Source organism: Crocuta crocuta, unplaced genomic scaffold (genome assembly GCF_008692635.1).
Source record: "Crocuta crocuta isolate KB4526 unplaced genomic scaffold, BGI_CrCroc_1.0 scaffold90, whole genome shotgun sequence".
NCBI classification, from domain to species: Eukaryota; Metazoa; Chordata; class Mammalia; order Carnivora; family Hyaenidae; genus Crocuta; species Crocuta crocuta.
Window position 1 is genome coordinate 4,811,222 of NW_027527449.1, and position 11,613 is coordinate 4,822,834.

At 38.7% G+C, this 11,613-nt stretch overlaps 1 protein-coding gene across 10 annotated transcripts in view; it reads left to right on the top strand.

Moving 5' to 3' along the window:
• The window catches only part of PRIMPOL (primase and DNA directed polymerase), a 55,637-nt gene extending 44,806 nt beyond the window's left edge, over positions 1 to 10,831 (top strand). For 7 of the 10 annotated variants that reach the window (XM_077762118.1, XM_077762082.1, XM_077762066.1 and 4 more), the window contains 5 exons: positions 38 to 127; positions 205 to 313; positions 6,606 to 6,688; positions 6,769 to 6,815; positions 10,475 to 10,831. In XM_077762118.1, the coding sequence (XP_077618244.1) occupies positions 38 to 127; positions 205 to 313; positions 6,606 to 6,688; positions 6,769 to 6,815; positions 10,475 to 10,720 (575 nt within the window). In that variant the 3' untranslated portion in view covers positions 10,721 to 10,831. The remainder of the gene's footprint in view (positions 1 to 37; positions 128 to 204; positions 314 to 6,605; positions 6,689 to 6,768; positions 6,816 to 10,474) is intronic. The other 3 variants (XM_077762099.1, XM_077762127.1, XM_077762108.1) reach the window with 2 other exon arrangements.
• Positions 10,832 to 11,613: the final 782 nt, after the last annotated feature.

Sequence of the window (11,613 nt, forward strand, 5' to 3'; positions counted from 1 at the left end):
CCACTTTAATTATAATGAATTTTTCTCTTTGTTGCAGCAGAAAACGTTGAGGGTTTTCATTGTTCGCCCTACCCTGAAATCGATCAATTTGTTCTCTCTTTGGTGAATAAAAATGGCATTCAAGGAGGTAAAGACAATCTTATTCTTTATTCACTGTGATATCATGGAGTTATGAAAGCTTCAGAAACATTCTTTGCATTTTAGGAATTCGGCGTTGGAGCTACTTTTTCCTTGAGGAATTACTGGTTTATGATATCTGTAAATATCGCTGGTGTGAAAACATCGGAAGAGCCCACAAGAGCAATAATATCATGTAGGTCATATTGTGTATTGAGTTCCATGTATTTAACAAATGTTACATTTTAAATTTTTATAATTTTTACAGTTGAAAATATAAAAATGATTTTTATAACAAATTTAGTTATATCACATACTGTATTTGGTTTATGTTTTATAATATTTACTTTGACTATCTTAATTCTCATCTGTACTTGATTTGGTAACATAATCCATTAGATAGTATAATATTAAAAAGAGTAAGTAGAATTGAGTGGAGCTAGAAAGAAATTTGAGGCAGTGGACAGGTGGAAGGAAGTGTCTCTCCCTCATCTGTTGCCATCGGTCCTTGACATGTCATGGAGTGTCAACTGAAATTGAGCAAATTTGGGTGAAACTGAAATTCTTCGGTGCTAAGAGTTGGAATTAAGGTCACCATGTTCAAGATGAAGAATGATATTGAAAGGAACAAATCACCAGGCCCTGTTTTGGGAGTTTTCTTTAAAATCCCCCTGGTAAAGAAGAAGGAGTCAAGAATGAAGTGAAACCAGAAATAGATAAATTTTAGATAAAACAGGGGCACCTGGGTGTCTGTTGGTTAAGAATCTGACTCATGATTTTGGCTCAGGTCATTATCTCATGGTTGGGGAGTTTGAGCCACACACTGGGCTCTACACTGACAATGCGGACCCTGCTTGGGATTCTACTCTCTCTCTATTCCTCCCCCACTTTTGCTTTCAATCCCTCTCTCTCTCCCTCTCTCACACAAAATAAATAAGTAAACTTTAAAAAATACTAAAAAAACCCCAACCTTTTAGATAATACAAAGATATGGTCAGGATAGGGATAAGGCAGAAACCCAGTAGTTCTCAGTTATGATATGGGAGATTTTGAAGTATTTTATATTTAACATCAAAGCTGAGACTTCTATATGTCAAGTGTATATAGCATGTGTGTCAGACATGAGAAAAGATTGTGAAGTTCTGCTAGGAAGCTGGAGAACATGTCGAGTAGCACAATTCAGTGCTATACTTATGTATGTAGATTAACTCAGTTAAAAAAAAAAAACACTTCAAAAGCTATATGCTCAACACACAGAAGCTGTCAAATAGAATAACACAAAAAAAGATTACCCATAGGCCCAGAACCAGTGATAATTGTGCTTATGATTTTGGTATATCTTTGTAGTCTTTTACTCTATGGATATATAAGTTTACCCGTGAGTCATTATCATAAGATGATCATCTTTTTTTTTAAAGAATTTTTTAATTTTTTTTTTTAATGTTTTATTTATTTCTAGGAGAGAGAGAGAGAGACAGTGTGAGCAGGGGAGGGTCAGAGAGAGAGGGAGACACAGACTCTGAAATAGGCTCCAGGCTCTGAGCTGGCAGTCAGCACAGAGCCCGACGCGGGGCTCGAACCCACGAACTGCGAGATCATGACCTAAGCGAAAGTCGGACGCTTAACCGACTAAGCCACCCAGGCGCCCCTAATTTTAATTTTTTTTATCTTAAAGTTTATTTTTTTTGAGAGAGAGTGAGCATGAGTGGGGGAGGGGCAGACAGAGGGAGAGAGGAAATCCCAAGTAGGCACCACATTGTCAGCATAGAGCCCCATGTGGGGTCCGAAACTCACGAGATCAAGACCTGAGCCAAAATTAAGAGTTGGGTGCTTAACCGACTGAGCCACCCAGGTGCCCCGAGATGATCATCTTTTAACTTTTTGAGATTATTTCTTCCTGAAGAATTACCAGCTTCTATTAGGTATTCATAATCTCTTCTTTTTCTTAATTCTGAAATCATGAATCCTGTAAAAGCATATATTATAAGGTACAGGTACACTTCAAAGACTGGCATTAAAATGATCACTTGTCCTATCTGCTACCCACCATAAGAAACAACTTGACCAAAGCTCGGAAGCACTTTGTGGGGCCAACCCCAATTTCCTCCTTTTCTTTGGCCATCAGAGATAATAACTGTTGTCTGCTACCTTGTGTTCATCTTTCCCTTGCCTTTTTAAAAAAATATTTATCTGAGTGAGAGAGAGAGAGCGAGCGAGCGAGCAGGGGAGGGGCAGAGAGAGAGGGAGACCCAGAATCTGAAACAGGCTCCAGGCTCTGAGCTGTCAGCACAGAGCCCGATGCGATGTTTGAACCCACAAACCATGAGATCATGACCTGAGACGAAGTCAGATACTTGACAGAAGGAGCCACCCAGGTGCCCCCCACCTTGCTTAAAAAAATGTTTTCCCCATATATATTTCTATTTCCAAACAATATATTATTTTGTTTTACATGTTTTGGAAGCTTGTGTAAATTGCATCCCTTAAATTGCTTCTTGGTCCACACTGTATCCGTATTGCAGACTGTAGTGGTTGCTTCCTCTTCTTGCATTATTGTGGAGGCTGCCCTGATAAAGGTAGAAACGTGCCAGCCTGTCTTCCTACTGTGGGCGATCGGGTTGCTAGTGTGAACGCTTTAGCTCCACGTACTCTTGTACGGATCGTCTATAGCACATATGCCAGAGTCCCTCAAAGTAGAACTGCTTTGTCACAGAATATGTACATGTTTAATTTTACTAGGTAATAAATTAATTTCCCGAACGGTCAGCTAATGTGTACTCCTGCCAACGATGTTTTCATATCGTTTTCTACTCGTCCATATTCTAACATTTGAGTATGATCATTAGGTTGAAAACATTCATTTGGCTGATCTGGTGGGTATAAAATGGCCTGTGGTTGTCACCTCAATTTCCCAGATCATTAATGAATATGAGGATTGTGTTGCTGGACCACACTCATGGGAAACAGAGATCTTTGCCAATGTCCAACTTTGCTAATAACTTTAAAGATACAAGGGGTCAAAAAGTAAAAGGGAAGCTGATCCCAGAGGCTTGCAAGCCGTGGCTCAACTGGCCCAGTCCCTCCTGCACTGAATGCCGTGACTCCAGCCGAGAGGTGTGACTGAGCGTGCAGCCACCACACACACGGAGCCCTGACATGAAATATCCGTGTTTTACATCCCTGTGGTTCCGTAGCACGTGGGACATTTCCAGGAAACTGTGCCTCATAAATGCATAGACTAGGTTTATTTGCCACATGCAGAAATCAGAAATTGCCTGCAAAGAGCATTCTGTAGACACTCTGTACCTAGCCCCCGGCTCCAGAGGCGCCAGGCCTTCATGGTGCCCTTTGTATCTTAGTAGCTTTATCACATTGCCCCCTGCTCAGCAGGAGGCCCTAACAGTTCTGTCTGTGAATCAGGTTCAAACATGTTGGTGAGTATTCATGACCGAACAATTTAGTAGCTATTTGAAAAAACAATATTCAAATGAAAAAAATGTATATTTTTCTAAATTGAGGTATAATTGGGTCACCTGGCTGGCTCCATAGGAGGAGCATGGGACTCTTGATCTCAGGGTCATGAGTTCGAGCCCCACGTTGGGTGTGGAGATGACTTAAATAAATGAAACTTTTAAGTAAACAAAAATTGAGGTATAACCGGCAGGTTTCAGCTGCACGTGATTTTCGATATGTACACATTGCAAAGTGGTCTCCACATCCAGCAGCGTGCAGAGTTACACTTGTTTTTTCTTGTGATGAGAAGTTTTAAGAATTACTCCATTAGCAACTTTCAAATGTGCAATACTGTGTTGTTAACTTTGGATACTCACTATCTGTATATCATATCCTGATGACTTATTTATAACTGGAAGTTTGTACTTGCTGTACATTCTTTTTTTTTTTATGTTTATTTATTTAGAGAGCGAGGGAGAGCATGCACATGAGCAGGGGAGGGAGAGAGAGAATTCCAAGCAGGCTCCATGCTGTCAGCACAGAGCCCGGTACACGGCTTGATCCCATGAACTGTGAGATCGTGACAGCCAAAATGGAGAGTCACCAATCCAGCCACCCAGGCGGCCCCCCTTTTGACTAATACTTAAGTACAAATACTTATTAATGGGATGTGTTTCATCCTAAGCATCACATAACCTCGTAAACCTTGGAATTAGATTGGACGCTGCCACCCCAACGGTTCTCTTATTCAACATTGATGTCTATGGTCCTTTTTATCACAGTCACCACCAAAAACCTCACCTCTACAGACAGGACATGACTGAAAGGAATGAAGGGTGTTACAGTTCTGAGGCTGTGAACTGTAAGCAAGTAGTTGGCAGGGTGCATGACAGATGTCACGTATCACTGTTGCCCTAGGAACATATATTCTTCCTAGCCCCGGGACAGCTTGGTGTGAAGCTTGGAAACTGCAGCATTAATGTGTTTGTTTGGATCGTTGAGGTTCTTTGTAACTTTATAAGTTTGCTTAGTTTGGGATCTTTTTATCTAGTACTCTATTTTACCAAAATGTTTAATGTTATTGGCCAAAATTATTCATAATATTCTTAAATTTTTAGTATTTTCTATATTTGTAGTTATAGCTGCACTGAATTCTGAGTAACATTTATGTCTTTACCTTGTTTATTTTTTGATCGGTCTTGCAAGAGTTGTATTAGTCTTCACATTTTGGCCTTGTTGATTCTTTTATATTTTTGCTTCTTGGGGCACCTGGGTGCCTCAGTCAACCGATTAAGCATCTGACTCTTGATTTCATCTCAGGTCATGATCTCATGGTTTGTGACTTTGAGCCCCATGTCCAGCTCTGTGCTGACAGCATGGAGCCTGCTCCAAAATAAACATTTAAATTTTTGCTTACTTCCTGCCTTTTATTACGGTTTAATCTATTGTTCATTTCCCAAGTTAGTTACTTATTGGTCTTTAGCCATTCTTTTATGTAAATAAGCTTTTTTTAAAGTGTATTTTAGCTCTATTTCACATATTTTAATACATATTTTCAATTCTGTTCAGTTCCATTTTCTAATTTCTATTAGGATTTTTCTTTGAGTACTTGGTTTTTTAGAAATATTTTTCTTTTCCAAGCTAAAGGTATCTATTAGCTATTTTTCTTTTTAAAATTAATTTATTTTTTAATTTACATCCAAGTTAGTTAGCATATAGTGCAACAATGATTTCAGGAGTAGATTCCTTAATGCCCCTTACCCATTTAGCCCATCCCCCCATCTATAACCCCTCCAGTAACCCTCTGTTCTCCATATTTAAGAGTCTCTTATGTTTTGTCCCCCTCACTGTTTTAACATTATTTTTGCTTCCCTTCCCTTAGGTTCATCTGTTCTGTGTCTTAAAGTCCTCATATGAGTGAAGTCAAATGATATTCGTCTTTCTCTGACTAATTTCTCGTAGCGTAATACCGTCTAGGTCCATCCACGTAGTTGCAAATGGCAAGATTTCATTCTTTTTGATTGCCGAGTAACACTCCATTGTGTATATGCCACATCTTCTCTATCCATTCATCCATCATTGGACATTTGGGCTCTTTCCATACTTTGGCTATTGTTGATACTGCTGCTATAAACATTGGGGTGCATGTGCCCCTTTGAAATAGCACACCTGTATCCCTTGGACACTCTATTAGCTACTTTTCTAATATTTATTTCGTAACAGTTTGCTTTGTGGTCAGAGATGTGTTGTATGAATACAACTGAATGAAAAAATTCCGTGAAATTGACATGGTACCTGGCATAGTTAGTTTTTATAATTGTTTTGTGTTTAAGTTTATTTAGAGAGACAGCATGTGGGAGGTAGAGAGAGAGGGAGAGACAGAATCCCAAGCAGGCTCCACACTGGACAGCACAGAGCCCAGCGTGGGACTAGAACTCATGAACCATGAGATCATGACCTGAGCCAAATCCAAGAGTTGGACACTTAATCAACTGGGCCACCCACGTGCCCCTATAATTGTTTTATATGTGATCGTAAAGAACTCCCAGTTATCTGAAACAATATTCATATAGCCTGTTACACTTGGTAATTGCTTTTTAATTTGTCATTCAAAACTTCTGTATCCTTTTTGAACTTTTGTGATTGTTTGTATCAAATACTAAAAGAATGTTTTTTAAAATCTTGATTTCTGAGAGAAGACTTGTTTATCCTGGGAGTCTCATCAGTTTTGCTCATGCATTTTGAAGCTTTTTTATTTGGTGGGCACAGGCTGGGAAATTCGGTCTTTCTGGAAGACCTTTTGTCAATTTATGTATAATTTTTCTTCCCCTAATGTCCATTTTGTGTGCTGTTTTTGACAACCACAGTTTTCTTTCGTTGGTGTATATTTATTTCGATCCTTTGCCTTTTTACCTTGTCTGCATCCTTAAGTCTTAGGCACATCTCTGGGAAGCAGCACTTAGAGGAACTTTGTTTTCCATCCAGTCTGTGTATTACATAGTAACTTTTTCCTTTCTGGTTTTCTCAATATAAAGGATTTTGGTGGATCTGAAAAATGAAGTTTGGTATCAAAAATGTCATGACCCTGTATGTAAAGCAGAAAACTTCAAATCAGACTGTGAGTTGTTAATTTTTACATTTACACCAAGTGAAAATTGGACATCGATATACAATAGTTTTACTGTTTTTCTTGTTCAGGTTTTCCTTTACCTGCTGAAGTTGGTCTCCTGTTTCTGCTCAAGGAGGTAAGTGCAGTTTTTAGTTTCTTTCTCATTACTAATCAGTTCTTGGCACAACATATCAGTGAGCTACGAGTAGTGTCTAGATGTGTCCACGTCGCTTTTAAACACGCTCTTCAGTACTTAGGAGTGTTGCGTAGTGATCGTGCCGTGTGAGCACGTGCCTGGCAGGATGCACCGCACTGTCACTGCCGCATAAGGAATTGTATAGATGGTAGTTAACCGCTGCCAGACAGCTAACCAGTTCCTCATTTGTTGCTTTACAAAGTATACCCAAACCCTCATCTTTGTGTTTCTTTAAACAACTCTATCCATAGGGAGAATTTCTATTAGTAGAATTATGTCAGAGGGTGTATACATTTGTAATTTTGGTAGATATTACTAGATTGCCAAATTAACATTTTTTCCTTTTAAAACCTTTTATTTACCCAAATAATTCACATTCATTGTGAGAAAAAAATTAGAGAATAGATGAAAAGTTAAAGGGGATAAACTCCCCCTCACATATAATTTGACCCCTTGGAGGTAACAGATGTAAGTGCTTTGGCATAGATTTCCAGAATTTCTATTTATGTGTGCTCATGGATGTATTTTTAAAGTCCTGGTACGCACACTATGTCAGAGGCTTTTTCCCTACTTCAGCTCCACAGATGTTTTCAGTTTTACACGTTACCAGTTGGTACCAATAGAAATGATACGAAATTGGCTTCACAATTTAAGAGAGCACCTGTTTACCTTACACTTTTGCCAACATGGTTTATTTTCACCTTTTATCTTTACTAACCTATTTGGCCAAAAGTGGTATTTCAGTTGTTTTTATTTACATTTCTTAGTGTCTTTAGGAAGTTGAACTTCTTTCAGATTTACTATTTGTATTTCTATTATCAAGTGTTGGTAACTGTCCTCTGTCCACTTTCCTATGAGGTCTTACTGATATTTTATAAGAACTTTTTACTAAGTAACTCTTCAGTTGTGTTATTTTCTAGACTGAAAATTTTAGTGTTTCTCGGTCTCATCTGTCAGCCTTTTCCTTTACAGTGTTCTGCTTAGAATAACAGTTACCTGCTCCAAGCTGAATATGTGCTTTGGTTTATATCCTAGGCGATGTTTGGTACCTATTTGATTTGACTAAAAAAAAAAAGTCTCCAGAAAAAAAATTCGTATGTCCAAGATTGAAATGGTCAGAGCTGGGCCGGAACAGCTGATAGCCAGATTCTCTGGCAAACTGCAAGGTTAAAAAAAGTGTTTTTGAAATAACCAAGAGAAAGTTAAACTTTTAAAAGTAAACCTTACCTCCAAGAGGAGGAGGTATATGTCATTTTTGTTTGTTTGGAGGGTTATTTTGATGCATGCTTGTAGTTTCAGTGGATTCTTAAAAACTACTTTTTCTGCTTATCCAGTAATACATCAAAAATGCCAAGTTGAAAGTTTTTTGGTACATAGTATTACCACTGCTTGTAAAGAACATTTTTTAAATTATTTAAAATAAAAAGCTTAATAAAAGAGCAGAATAATGAATACCCATGTATCTATGTACCTATCACTTAGTTTTAATATTTTGACATTGCTGCTTCCTGTGTTTTGTTGTTGTTGTTTTTTGTTTTTTTGTTTTTTTTTGCTTTCAGCATTTTAATGTTTGTTTGAGAGTAGCGGGGGGTGGGGGGGAAGAGGATCCCAAGCAGGCTCCATGTTGTCAGCAGGACAGCCCCCGGTGTGCAGCTTAATCCCACAAACTGTGAGATCTTGACCTGAGCCGAAATCCAGAGTCAGGTGCTTAACTGACTGAGCCAGGTGCCCTGCTTTTAGTATTAAAAATTTTTTTTTTAATTTATTTTTGAGAGAGAGAGAGGACAAGCAGGGGAGAGGCAGAGATCTATAAACATGTTGTACAAGGACAACAAACTCTCCCTTCACCTAGAATTGCCCTTGTTAACATTGGCCACATTTGTATTTCTCCCTCTACTGTACACATACATGTTATTATTTTTGATGGATTTTGTCTTAGTCATTTCAGGATACTATAAAGAGTACCACAGACTGGGTGGCTTTTGTTTTTTAGTTATTAGTTTTGAGAGTGCAAGTAGGGAGGGGCAGAGAGAAAGAGACTCCCAAGCAGGCACTGCACTGACAGCAGAGCTCAACACGGGGCTCGAGCTCACGAAACCGTGAGATCGCGACCTGAGCCGAAACCAAGAGTTGGACACTTAACCACCTGAGCCACCCAGGCGCCCCTGGCTGGATGGCTTATAAACAACAGAAGTTTATTTCTCACAGTTCTGGAGGCTTGGAAGTCTAAGGTCAAGACACTCACGGGTGTCTGGCTGGCTTCCTGGGTGCTAGAGAGCCACCTTCTTGCTGAATCCTTGTGGGAGATCAGCTTAAGAATTAATTCTCTGAGCTTGCACCAATGTGTTAACAAGGCTTAGGGTGGAAAGTCGCTTCCACAGGACCAGAACAGGTAGAGGCGGGAAGCTCCCAGGGCTAATTAGTGAGAAAAATGCCTTGTTAACCCTGAGGTAGCATGCTCTATCTGTCTTAGCCCCTAGAAAGGTTAAGATAAACAGCTATGGTGCCTGGCGCCTGCAGTAAACGGCTGTCTCAGCACCGAGATTCTGATTTGTCTTGACCCTAACCCCTAACACTGCATATCTTCAAAAACCCCTTTCCTCTCATACACGTTAATGGTTACTGTTTTATTGTTTCTTTCTGCATGTCTATCACATATGTGAGCCTTCTGATCCCAATAAATACAGAACAAGGACCCTTACTCTGGGCTCTTGTCTCCTCCTGGACATTAGCCTCTCTCATATTCAATTCTGCATCTGCTCTTGTTGGACAAGAGAAAACTCCAGACTCAAAGTCTGCAACAAGTCATTGCGTGTCAGAGGGATGAAAGAGCTCGCTGGGGTTCCTTTTGTAAGGTTACTAATCCCAGTCACGAGGGCTGCACACTCATGCTAACCATCTCCCAAAGCCCTCCGTCCTAATACCATGACATTGGGGGGTAGGATTTCAACTTATGAATTTCGGGTAACTGTCCATAACAGATCTCTTGAAGGGAAGCTGCAGTCATCAAAACGCTGTATTTCTTCATTTAAGCATATTACTAGAAAATATGGATATTCTTAAACATGGTAAAAATTTTTAACCCAGGAAATGTAGATAACAATACTACTAATACGTAAATCTATAGTCCTATCTTGAGCTGTCTCAACTACTTAACAGCAATTTTTAAAATTCATGTTCCTAATTCTGAAAATTCTTTATAAATAGGAAAATAAGACTTTTAAGTCTTTTAAGATAGTTGGTATATTTTCTAATTTGGCTTCAGTTGGACTGTCTTCTTTTTAAAAAATTCCATCTACCGCTGCTCCAGCCCCATCTGTGAATACTGAAAAGAATGTACCAGAGGCACTGTGGGCATTTCCAGATTTAGAGTTTTAAGTGTCTTAGTGGCAGCAACATTTGAATTAATGAACTCATTCCCATGGTGACTGTGTTGAAGACCATATCATCTAGCATATTTTAGTATCTGTTCAAGAACTGGTTTTATACTTAGTACCTTAACATAGATCAACTCTAGTGAAATCGTCACATATTCTCATTGAGTAGCCTGTATTTTCTTCCTATCTTACTCTCTCTTATTTTCCCCATTTGAACTAAAGGAAGAAGAGTTCACAGCCGCTGAAACAATGACCAGTGAAACCGAGAATCTTCATAAACCACCATCTAGTACATCATCAAAAGGTGTAGTTTCTGCTGACTGGGATAATGGCCTTGATGATACTTACCTTTTGGAAGCTACTGAGGATGCTGAATTAGCAGAAGCTGCAGAGAATGGTCTTCTCAGTTACTATAGTAGAGTGGATGAAATTCCTGATGAACTAATTATGCAAGTATTGCAAGAGTAATTAACTGTGGACTGGTATATAACTAGGCTGTAATTTTGCCTGAAGACGGTTTAATAACATAAATATATTAAATTATGGTAGCTTTTTATTAAACCTGTTTATATCAACTAAGCTTTATCACTCTGCATCTCAATTCTTGTTTCTTACTGATGTAAGCCAGTTTTATTGAAAATTGGCTTAGAAATCTTAAGTGACTGACCAGAGTTGGTATATGTTCATATCAGCTTAATTCTGCATGTTTATTTATAGGTTAAATATCTTATTTAAAAAATTTTTAATTGAAGTATCATTGACATACAGTATATCCTATTTAGGTATCCTCATGACTTTTTTTTTTTTTTAAGCTTATTTATTTTGAGACAGAGTGAGAGTTGGGGAGGGGCAGAGAAAGAGAGAGTGAATCCCAAGCAGGCACCGTGCTGTTAGCACAGAGCCCAGTGTGCGACTGGATCCCACGAACCAGATCATGACCTGAGACAAAGTCACGAGTCAGATACTCAACCACTGAACCAACCAGGCATCTCCCCATGACTTATTTCATACCTGGAAGTTTGCACCTCTTCGTCTTCTTCACCTATTTCAGCCACCACCCTGTTCCTCTGGTAACCAACAATTTCTTGTATCTAGGAGTCTGTTTCTGCTTTATTTTTAGATTCCACATATAAGTGAAATCATACAGAATTTTGTCTGACTTATTTCATTTAGCATAATATACTCTAGTTCCAACCATGTTGTTACAAATCGCAAGTTTTTATTCTTTTTTTATGGCCAATATTTCAGTTTGTGTGTATATATACTTCATTTTCTTTATTCATCTATTAGTGGACACTTAGGTTGCTTCCATATCTTGGCTGTTAATGCTTCAATAAATGTAGGTACATACATTCTTTTGA